The 13,039-nt window shown below is 31.5% G+C and overlaps 1 protein-coding gene across 11 annotated transcripts in view; it reads left to right on the top strand.

The window, feature by feature from the left end:
- The window catches only part of LOC119616560 (insulin-like receptor), a 44,852-nt gene that overhangs the window by 21,251 nt on the left and 10,562 nt on the right, over positions 1-13,039 (top strand). For 9 of the 11 annotated variants that reach the window (XM_037972982.1, XM_037949297.1, XM_037949298.1 and 6 more), the window contains exon 3: positions 11,319-12,691. In XM_037972982.1, coding sequence (XP_037828910.1) covers positions 11,359-12,691 — 1,333 coding nt within the window. In that variant the 5' untranslated portion in view covers positions 11,319-11,358. Of the gene's footprint in view, positions 1-21; positions 323-11,318; positions 12,692-13,039 lie in introns of those variants that run through there. The other 2 variants (XM_037949306.1, XM_037949307.1) reach the window with 2 other exon arrangements.

Genomic DNA, 13,039 nt, shown 5'->3' on the forward strand with positions numbered 1-13,039 from the left:
TAGTCGACACCGGTATCTTCTTCTTTACAGTCGTGTTCTTCGTCGTTGTTTGTTTTGATTTTGTATAAAAGTGTTTTGAAAACAAAATAACACAAAATAGAACCGATAAAATTAAGGAATAAATTGTGCTAAACTAAATACATACATACTAACAGAGAGACAAATACAACATAAACATAAAACTAGCCTTAGAAATGCGTTCTTCTTCGTTCGTATTTTGTTATTATTATTATTATTGTTGTTGGTATTTCTTTTCTATTAATTCGCCCAATACAAAGTAACTACATACTACCACAACCACATTCATAGTTGCACGAATATGGTATGAATGTGTTCACAGTGAATCTAATTAGAATTAATAAAAGAAAACAAAAATATTTAGAAAAAAATACTTTCTTCTCTATCTCTGCTTCAATCATTTAATCAATTAGATATATTTTATTATAAACAATTGAACTACATTTTCATTTAAGACAAGATTCTTTCTAAGATACTTATAAGAATGTCACACAGGCACATTCACTAGCATACAAATGTACTTAAAATAGGACAAGTACATATTGCTCATTAGAAAATTCCATAATATCCTTATCGAACCCATACTACTCGTATCTTTTTATTGTTGGTTTTTTGCGTTGTTTTAAATACTTACTACGCAGTATTCTCGTCTCGTAAAAATACCAACATAAAAGGATATCACAAGAAAAAATTAATATTTTGTGAGGTTAGATTAGAATTAGTCTTGGTAAGCAAGAAAATGTTATTTACAGTCATAGATTTTTTAGGTTCAATTTCATTTTAGTCTGATAAGCTCAAAGTTTAACTCAAATAGCAATTGGCTTTTAAATTTAAAAAATAGTAGATAGTGTTTAGTTTTTGTAAACAATTTGTTGTTAAATACACTTGTGGACCAAAGAATAGGTGTGAATTTCATTTGTTTAAATTTACAGTAGTGTAAAATCCACCCAGTAGTGGCACAAAGGGTCAATTAATCCATGCACTCGTAAAAGACAGTCATTCCCACTAATGTCCAACCATCTTGTTGACCATAATTTGTATGCATACAGATACATATTAGGTTTTTCGTTGGCAATGTAATTGAAGTCGTCACCAGTGTTTGCAAAATTAGTACAATTGTAGAACTTTTTTTTGACACAATTCGATCCTCAAAATTAGAATTTATTTCCTTATTGGAATAAATTCGATCCTCAAAATTAGAATTTATTTCCTTATTGGAATAAAAATTTTAAATTGTACTTTTGACAGAAAGTTCAAAGGTGAAATTTTTACTAAGGTGAAAAAGTTACAATTCAATTATATTGTTACGAAACCTGGAAGAGCTTACAGCCGACAAGCAATAATAACTTTTACATTTTAACTTTTTAAAGGAGAATTTCTTGGGATTAGATTTTACCCGATCTTAAAAATTTTATACCTATAATTTTAAAGTGTAAATTTATTTAGTTAGTTAGCGTAAACAGTTCTCTACTTTAAATGCATATTTCGGTTTATATTTCTAAGATTTAAGGAATTGTATATTTGTTGATCCCTTAAGAACTGAGTTGCGAAACCCATGATAAACGATTCTAAGCGCTTAAAGTGGGCCATAAAAATGAGAAATTAAAGCTTAAATTTGCGACTAGATAAAGCGCCGCCATCATAGAAGATTTAATAAAAATATAAAAGGACCTAAGATTAGATCTTGAATATGAATACAAATATCGATGATGAAAGCTTAAATGGGACTAGAATGTCGAAGTGCTTTACGTCAAAACACCTGCTTTAACGGCATAATTTCACGGTGGTCTTTTTCATCTACAAGATGAGCTTTTTTGATAACTCACCACCGCCCCATTGTGTGTTTTACAGGCGATTTTTTGTACATGGTTCTGCCGGTCAATGTACAAGCACATTGCTCATATACTCGATTTATGTAAAATCTTGCCACAGTAGCCCCTTTACGAAGTGACAGGTATCATGAGACAAGCCCAATACTTATCCCCACAAGAAAAAGACAATCACTGGTTTAGAGCTAATAGAATGGGCGTATCCAACATCAGGTGAAAAAACCTATGCTATTTAAAGACTCACCCATTTCTTAAACTTATCCCGAATAATTGTAATTTAAAAGTTCATCAATCTTTTAACCAAGCATCCCTTCCCGCGAATTTGGTTTTAAACCACAGCCACTACGTAGATCCCGAAGGAACATCAACCAATTGACCAGCTAGGGCAAAGTCCTGTCAACGTATTACCAGATTATCGGATGCTATGGTTCGACCCTATGTCAAATCATTCCAAAGAAAGGCCCAGGATACGTTTGATCGCCACCAGTTTATGGTCCCGGCAGACTAGATATACTGGTAGCACCCTGGGATTGCTATCACACCAAGATTCGTCAAGGTAACATGCCTCCGGTGGGACTTAAATGGGACTGTATAAATAACTACGATTGCAGCGATTTGATTTAGATAAAAAGCTTAAAAATATCACAGAATTCCATTCCGTTCGTCACAAAAAGTGAAATGACAACTTTTCGGAATTGAAATATGTTTGTAATTATTTTTTTAAGTTTTAATTAAGATATTTACTACAAAATAATTCTGCTTTCGATTGGATTGGAATTCTGTGACTGGACTGAATATTCTGTATATTGCCTACAACTAGCTTTTTCCCGAATTTTTTATAAATCGGTGGTAGAGCAAATCGATTTGAAAATATGTTGATCATTTTTCAAATTTCATGAATTGCAAATTATAAAATATACCTATAAAATGTGATGATCATTTAAAGGAATTTTTTAAGATTTAGCCGTAATTATCACCTCAAAACGCAACGTTTGAAAAGTAGCCCAAAAAAATGTCCTAGGGAACCCACTAATAAACATATGGTGTGTTTTTCCATACATACTTCTTTTTATAAGATCAAATGCTTTTTTAATGATCATGTTGGTTACGCCTATTTCGTCATACCGGTATAAATTTCTTTTTTATGAGCCTAACGTTTTTTAAAAAAGAAAATTTTTATTAATTTAAAAAAGATCCATCATCAAATCGGCAGTTAGTGAAATGTCTAAAATAGTTTTTTTTCAAATGAAAAACAAATTCCAGATAGGTATTGTTGTAAAAATACCAGACAACAACCATAAAAATGTTCCCATAGTTTATTTTGTTTGTTTTCCATCAACCTTGACATTATTTTTGTTGTTTCACTTCATTTTACTTTCTTTTTCCATTAAAATAAATGTCTGTCTTCTACATTTTAACCTTAAAATACATTAGAAAAAGAGAAAATTACAAGATTTAACGATCGAGACAATGAGCTGAAAGAGCGACTGATCTTTTTCTTTGCGTTTTTCATGTTGTTTTTAAAATTTTTTTATACATAGTTTTAGTTTATTAGTTTGTTTTATACGAGTGTTGTGTTGTTTATATTTTCTTTTATTTTAATAATCCAACCAAACAACCAACCGTCCAACCAACCAACCAATCCGTCCAAGCAAATCATTCTTAGACAACACACAAATTTTTATATTCAATTGTTGTTATTGTTATTGGTAGGTGAGTGAGTGTGTTTTTTGTTTTTATTATTGTTGTTCGCGTTCATTGTGTGAGCAAGCGGGTAATTATTTTTAGTGTGTTGTTTTGTTAGTTTTTCTAAATTTAGTAGCTTAGTGCAAATATTTTTAAAATTTATTTTTTTTTCTTCTGAAAATTTGTGGCACGCTATTTTTACCAAAATTAAAAAAGCAAAAAATTAAAAATAAAAACAATAAGTAAAAGCAAAACGCGAGTGTATTTCTATGTTGTTGTTTTAAAATAAATAAAACAATAAATAAAAATAAATACACATACAAATGCGATTTAAAATATGATCAATAAAGTTAACGAACGCAGCTATTTATGTCGATAATGATTTATTTTTTCGGAAAAGAAAATATAATATATAAATTGATCATATTTTTGCTAAAAAAATTTTAGTCTTTGTTAGTAAACAGAAGATCATTATATTTAAATCTGCACATAATGAAGATTTTTGACAGATAATATGGTCCAACAAATCACACTTTAAGGATACCTAGGCGAAAATCCCGTTTTTGTTCTAAGTGATCGACTAAGAATCTGTCAAAGATTAAGATTAACTATCTTTCCTTGGTTTTTTGTAAACCGCTTACGGAGTCGATAGTAAGTTCCGCTTGAAGTTTATGGTCTTAGGATTTTTACTACACAAAGACCATCAAATGAAACTTAATAACAACTGGCCAATAAATCTTCAATAAGCTTTTATAAATTCCAACGATTGAAGTTAGATTGCTACTAGATTAAGATCTTCGATTAAAGCTTTAAATCAAGCTTTAAAAACTTGCGATTGTTACCTTTAAAAGCTAAAATTAGACTACAGAAAGGATCTATAAAATAGTGCTTAAATAGAGCCATATAAACAATGGCGATTAAAGCTTAAATGGGATACTATAGAACTCTCCTATACCAGCTAACCTAAAACTAGGTAAAGAACTACCATAGAAGCTTTAATAGGGCTTTTTAATACGATCAGTGGTTAAATTAAATTATATAAATATTGAGGATTAAAACTTAAGAGGGATTGTATAAATACATACGATTGCAGCAATTTGGGACTAAATAAAGACCTATACTATTAGCTTTAATACCACTAAGTAAAGCCCATGTTTATAGCTAATTTTACGATTAAATTAAAAGCTCAAACGTTTTTCTTTTGGTATTATGGCAACCAAATGGTACCTTTTTTGCCAACAAACTGATCACAAACTCTTCGTTAAAGGATCTTTCACTAAAAATTATTTTTATCCTCATTTTCTGTCTGAGTTTTTAGTGAATATGAAATAAAGTCGAGAGTTTAACGTGAACACCTGCCTTGACGGCCTAATTTCACGGTGGTCTTTTTCACCCACTGGGTAGACTAGAGACGGTCTACCCGCGCCCCTGAATTCTTCAATGAAGAACTCAGGTAGCAATTTTTGTACATGGCTGAGCCGGTCCATGTACAAGTACTTTGTTAAAGAACTCGAGCTATCTAATCTCTTGCCATAGTAGCCCCGTTGCGTAATGACAGGCAGCATGGGATCAATCCCAATGCAAATCCCGACAAGGAAAAAGCAATCACTGGTCTAAAGTCAATAGAAGGGGGTGACTAGTCCCAACATCAGGTGAAATCAATCTTCCGCTAAGCCGGAAGGTGACCACCCTTATGATGTCATGAAAGATTGCATTATTCAAAATGCAATCCCCATCATCTAATGACCCATTCCAGTGCATTCCTTAACCTCTTTAAGCCCGCGCAACCACACTACTGAGATGGCCCTGTTGGTTTGGCAACAGCACCTAGAGACATATTTGGTAGTCCGAAATACCCAACAAAATGGATCAGGATCCCTCTTTTATGAACCGATCAATGTAACAAAGGAAATAGGAATTTCCAAAGTCAATTGATTCCAATAATTGCCCCGAAAAATTAGTCGCGTAGCATGTATCAATATATCCTGTTGAGATGGCAACAGCACCGAAGAACTTCCCCGAAGCGTAAAAAGGCATACTAAATCAGTACTAATCTCCAATATATGGAGACTTTCCCGATCTTTCACCAATTTCCGCATCAGTTCCATTCCCATGATCATAAAGATTGCTCTACGGGATGACAGGCAACCATTAAATACTAACCTGACAATTCCCCAGCATATACCGGCGTCCCACTACACGACCGGTAAGAAATACCGATCGGGATTAGGAATCCAGCATATGCTGCTTTGTACACAGACCTGTTCGAAGAGAGAATTATCCAACCCATTAGGTATAGGATATATCAGTCCTTAAACCAACATTCTCTCCCCGCGATTTGGTTTTCAACCACAGCCACTACGTGGATCCCGAAGGAACCTCAACCAATTGACCGGCCAGGACTAGGTCCTGTGGGCAACCGGCCACCCGTAGTGCCAGATTATATGGTACTCTGGTTAGACCCCATGCCAAATCATTCCGAGGCGAAGCCAAGGATACATTTGACATCACCAGTTTATAGTCCCGGCAGACTAGAGATACTGGTAGCATCTCTTTACCCCCGGATTGCAATACACCATGATGGACATTTCATCATGGAAACATGCCCCGGGGGGGAAGTGAATGTGAAAATAAGACTCAATTTCATTATTTTAGAAAGATCGTTATTTAAATGCCTAATATATGTTCTCATTAAAAGCCCTTATAAATTTATGAGCCGATAAAATTTTAGGTTTTCTAAATAAACTTTCAAATATACAATATACATACATTACGTATGTACATCTGTAATAACATAATTTTACCTTCAAAGCTTTTAAACAATTTACTACAAGAGCTGATAAATACTTAAGGTATATAGTAGTGCGTGTAATCGATGTTTAAAATAGTTCATTCATAATTAAGTACTAAATGGTTAAATATATGAATGAATTCGTATGAGTTTCGTATAAAAATTTGATTAAAATTTCTTCAACGAATCTAGTTACTCGCATACCAAAAAATATCATCATCAAGCAAACGATTCCACTTTAAACCACCATTCCATTCATATCTAACGAACACGTATTTCTATTTAGTGTTGGTTCGTTAATAAATTGTAACTGTAAACAAACAACAATCGTCATAGGCATAATATATACAAACATTTTTAACCGACTGACTATCCATTCAACGAACCATCCGCGTCCATCTATTCACATTACTACACATTCCACATGAACATTACGAAATTTTTGAAATTCTTTTGTTAATCTATCGTTAAAAATTATTATTGTTATTGGACCTGTGGTATTTTTTATTATTATTTTTTTTCCTATTTTGAGTGTGATAAAATTTTTCCAAAGATAAGAGCCCAAATAACTACGTAAAAAGTAAATAAATAACAAAATTAAAGTAGTTTTTTTTTCTTTATTTCTTTGTTGACTTCAAATAGCCACCAAAATGAAAAATAAACGATTTTAATAAATACATTTACATATTTTTTAAAGAATGTATTGATATGATTTTTTTGGAAAATAGATCAATAAGATATGATGCTACTAGCTACTATTAAGGTAATAATTATAAAACTGATCGAAATTAAACAAAAATGCACTTGGTTTTCTGCTCGAAATCGAATATTATCATCTCAAAAAGGAAAATTACTAACAATTTCTCTCGATGCCAAATGTGGTAATTCGGATCGTGATCTTCATAGATTTGTTGCTATTAACTTAATTCCTAGAAGGCCAGACATCGATCTTTATTTAAAAAGGAAATTTCATAAAAAATATCTTTACTTTAATATTCCAAACTTTATTTTTATTTTAAATAAATTTTACAGAATTATGAAAGTTGGGATTCGGTCTGAAATGTGTGTTCGGTTGTCCCCTATATTTAGCTTTAATTATTTCGAATAACATTTCAACTTTTAATCATAAAAATATTTATTTAAAACATTTACAAATTTTAAAACAAAACAAAAAATAATTTCATTGAAATTAATTCCAAGAATTTCATATTAAAACTTATGATTTGAATTTGTAATTACAAGTAAAACTCACAAAAAAAAAAAACCCAAACCTTAAATACACTTACATGTACAATAAAGTCTTTAGAAGCTCTGGATGTGCATGAAATTTATTTTGATTTTGTTTTCTAGTTTCTGGACATGATAAGTGCAGGTTTATTTTCACTTCTCTATGTAGTATTTATATATGAAATATTTTCTGTTGATTAAAGTCTTTGGCATTATTATTATTATTACTATTGCTATGATGATTGTGGCTGTATGGTTGACGTCGTCAAACATTGTGTAACTATAATATTTACAAAGCTATTTGAATTATATTTTCATTAATTTATCTTGTGAATGAATTTTTAGAAATACCATACGTACTTTTCATTTATAAGAAGAAAAAAAAATACAAAAATACTTACATGTTTACAGGCCGAATAACTTATAAATGCGTCAGTCGTCTATATACATAGTAAGTCAAAATGTCTTACCGCCAGTCAATAAACAATACAAGAGTACAAAAATATCAGCCCCATACTCAGTCATACCAGCCAATTATAATTATTTCATTCATGAAAATATTTTTTCCTCTTTAAATGTTTTTTTACTCATACTCGCCGCACACATGATTATTAGATTGGCGCTAATTTATATGGAGAAGGAAAAATGTGACTTCTCTCTATAGACTAGACTATAGACTAGACTATAGACTAGACTGTAGACTAGACTATAGACTAGACTATAGACTAGACTATAGACTAGACTATAGACTAGACTATAGACTAGACTATAGACTAGACTATAGACTAGACTATAGACTAGACTATAGACTAGACTATAGACTAGACTATAGACTAGACTATAGACTAGACTATAGACTAGACTATAGACTAGACTATAGACTAGACTATAGACTAGACTATAGACTAGACTATAGACTAGACTATAGACTAGACTATAGACTAGACTATAGACTAGACTATAGACTAGACTATAGACTAGACTATAGACTAGACTATAGACTAGACTATAGACTAGACTATAGACTAGACTATAGACTAGACTATAGACTAGACTATAGACTAGACTATAGACTAGACTATAGACTAGACTATAGACTAGACTATAGACTAGACTATAGACTAGACTATAGACTAGACTATAGACTAGACTATAGACTAGACTATAGACTAGACTATAGACTAGACTAGACTAGACTATAGACTAGACTAGACTATAGACTAGACTATAGACTAGACTATAGACTAGACTATAGACTAGACTATAGACTAGACTATAGACTAGACTATAGACTAGACTATAGACTAGACTATAGACTAGACTATAGACTAGACTATAGACTAGACTATAGACTAGACTATAGACTAGACTATAGACTAGACTATAGACTAGACTATAGACTAGACTATAGACTAGACTATAGACTAGACTATAGACTAGACTATAGACTAGACTATAGACTAGACTATAGACTAGACTATAGATTAGACTATAGACTAGACTATAGATTAGACTATAGACTAGACTATAGACTAGACTATAGACTGGACTATAGACTGGACTATAGACTAGACTATAGACTAGACAATAGACTAGACTATAGACTGGACTATAGACTAGACTATAGACTAGACTATAGACTAGACTATAGACTAGACTATAGACTAGACTATAGACTAGACTAGACTATAGACTAGACTATAGACTAGACTATAGACTAGACTATAGACTAGACTATAGACTAGACTATAGACTAGACTATAGACTAGACTATAGACTAGACTATAGACTAGACTATAGACTAGACTATAGACTAGACTATAGACTAGATTATAGACTAGACTATAGACTAGACTATAGACTAGACTATAGACTAGACTATAGACTAGACTATAGACTAGACTATAGACTAGACTATAAACTAGACTATAGACTAGACTATAGACTAGACTATAGACTAGACTATAGACTAGACTATAGACTAGACTATAGACTAGACTATAGACTAGACTATAGACTAGACTATAGACTAGACTATAGACTAGACTATAGACTAGACTATAGACTAGACTATAGACTAGACTATAGACTAGACTATAGACTAGACTATAGACTAGACTATAGACTAGACTATAGACTAGACTATAGAATGGACTATAGACTAGACTATAGAATGGACTATATACTAGACTATAGACTAGACTATAGACTAGACTATAGACTAGATTATAGACTAGACTATAGACTAGACTATAGCCTAGACTATAGCCTAGACTATAGACTAGATTATAGACTAGACTATAGACTGGACTATAGCCTAGACTATAGCCTAGACTATAGACTAGATTATAGACTAGACTATAGACTAGACTATAGCCTAGACTATAGACTAGACTATAGACTAGACTATAGACTAGACTATAGACTAGACTATAGACTAGACTATAGACTAGACTATAGACTAGACTATAGACTAGACTATAGACTAGACTATAGACTAGACTATAGACTAGACTATAGACTAGACTATAGACTAGACTATAGACTAGACTATAGACTAGACTATAGACTAGACTATAGACTAGACTATAGACTAGATTATAGACTAGGCTATAGACTAGGCTATAGACTAGACTATAGACTAGACTATAGACTAGACTATAGACTAGACTATAGACTAGACTATAGATAGACTAGACTTATAGACTAGATTATAGACTAGACTATAGACTAGACTATAGCCTAGACTATAGCCTAGACTATATACTAGATTATAGACTAGACTATAGACTAGACTATAGCCTAGACTATAGACTAGATTATAGACTAGACTATAGACTAGACTATAGCCTAGACTATAGACTAGACTATAGACTAGACTATAGACTAGACTATAGACTAGACTATAGACTAGACTATAGACTAGACTATAGACTAGACTATAGACTAGACTAGACTAGACTATAGCCTAGACTATAGACTAGACTATAGACTAGACTATAGACTAGACTATAGACTAGATTATAGACTAGGCTATAGACTAGACTATAGACTAGACTATAGACTAGACTATAGACTAGATTATAGACTAGACTATAGACTAGACTATAGACTAGACTTTGGACTAGACTATAGACTAGACTATATAATATATTACAGACTAGATTATAGACTTTTTTCAAATTAAAAAAAAATAAATCCAAACTTTCCGAAACTCACACTTTTCAAAACTTCTCAAAATTAAAAAAATCTTAACAAAAAAAACCAAACCGCCCTAATGTTCCATATACGTATGTAAAGATATATTCATTCTTAAAGTGAAAAAATATTTATATTGTTATATCGTAATAATTGTAAATTTAAATTTGTGACTTTTACAGTTTATTTATTTTACACATTTCATAGCACTGAACTGTTGGCGTATATGACAGACAAGTGTTAGATTTTGAAATCTATTAAGAAAAGGTGGTCAAAAGTACATGATTTTTTAGAATAATAGGAAAACAGAAAAATTAAAAATTTTCCATAAAAATTGTTATATTTATAAAAATGAAGCAATTGTATTGAATAAAATAGTATGATAATAAGTATATCTTAACTACAGATCCTATAACATCCAAAATTTAAATAAAAATAAATTTACAATTGAAAAATTTTCGAATAATTTAAACTTGTTACATTACGCAAACAAATCGAACTATTTAACTAGGTTTTTTTAAAATTCTTCTTATATGTAATTTCTTTTTTCTCTTTTTTTTTAATTGCAGATATTAAAATAACTTTAAATGTAAAGAAAATGTTAATAAAATGACTGTCATCGGCGATAACTTGACAAAACTGGAAGTTCGATTTCAAACCATTAGTGAACTAATGGCTAAAAAGAGAAAATTATATTTGCATAAAAGAGTTAGATCAATGGATCACAATACTAACGAGCACAGTACTACTACCAATCCAACTTCGAATACATCGAAAGAAGATATAAACCGAACATCACAATCATTAACATCATTAAATACTAAAACAAATACGAATTCTATAACGAATGGTTCATTTCTAAATTTGTGCTTTACTTCATCTGCTGAAACAACATTAGCTCCGGAATTGACCAATGAAAGATATAATTACGAATATAATCCAGAATTACGCATTTGCATGGAATGTAAACGACATAATGAGTCGAGGAATGTTAGTAAATCATCAGCAAAAGCAACAGAAGAAGAGGTATACAACAACAATTGCTCATGTAAAAATAACTGCCAGAGTAGTTGTAGACCAACAACATACCACCACAACAACGTACTCAAATATAAGTCTGCACAAGAATCTTCAGCGAGCCACAATAACAATAAATACAACTGTAACACCCACAATCAAGAGATTCATATGCAAAATTCCTATTATTTGTTAAGAACTCAAATGGACAAACTAAGAACATCCTGCGCCTCAACAACAACAACAAATCTAACAACTACGTCTTCGTCGACGTCAACGCCAACGGCGGCAACAATAATGTCAGCAACAGCAGAACTTCATACTTCATCTACTACACATCGAACTTATTTGTCCACGTCCCCTGATGTTACTTGCAACAAAAACTTTGTAAACAGACGATTTTCAACGAGTAAAGACTGTAAAGGAAGATTTTTTTTACAATTATACAACATTGTTATGATATTAAAAACTTTGTTAGTCCTAATAACCAGAACAGCTCCATCTCTGCTACATCGTTCGTCTTCAACAGGCAGTGATAATAGATTAAATTTAAAAAACCACAAACATTATCGAAGACGTCACGCCAACCACCAATATTCTCAATTAAATATTCAATCAAAACAAAGACTGACACATTTTAATGATCAACCGCCACAAGAACATCATTATTACCACAAACAAAAATCATCATCATCATTACATCCTACACCAAATGTTTCATTTACCAAATGGATTTTAATGGGTTTATCGTTCCTTTCAATATTATTGCCATTATCACAAGCATTGTCCTCAGATTTTGAAACAACACTGCAATCATCGTTAGCTGCCTTGGATAGATCACGAAGAGATGTTGTTGCATCGAATGAACTGCAAATAAAACCGTCTTCGACAAATGAACAAGTTCGTCTAACGCGTCCAGAACATGGTAAGTTATAATGTTGGCAAATATATTTTTTAATATACCAATAAAACCTAATACTGATACCAAATAAAAGCTAATATTCGACTTAATCTGAAACAAAACGAAATTTATTCAATTAAAAATTTGAATTTTCCAAATAATTGATTCAGATAACTGTTCTAGTCCTCCGATTACATTATTAACTTGTTTTTTAAATATGTTTTGAAAATATAAATTTTATTTTCTTAAAGAATGATTATAGTTGTCTTTAAAACTATTTAATAATGTCAGATCGAACCCAAACCCCGATCATTACCTGAACGTTCGGTTAGAATTTACTACTTAAAATGAACCTTTAAACTCAACCCTACA

Source organism: Lucilia sericata, unplaced genomic scaffold (assembly GCF_015586225.1).
Source record: "Lucilia sericata isolate MDLA Ls3-8-SP2 unplaced genomic scaffold, ASM1558622v1 Contig000079F_arrow, whole genome shotgun sequence".
Classification (NCBI taxonomy): Eukaryota; Metazoa; Arthropoda; class Insecta; order Diptera; family Calliphoridae; genus Lucilia; species Lucilia sericata.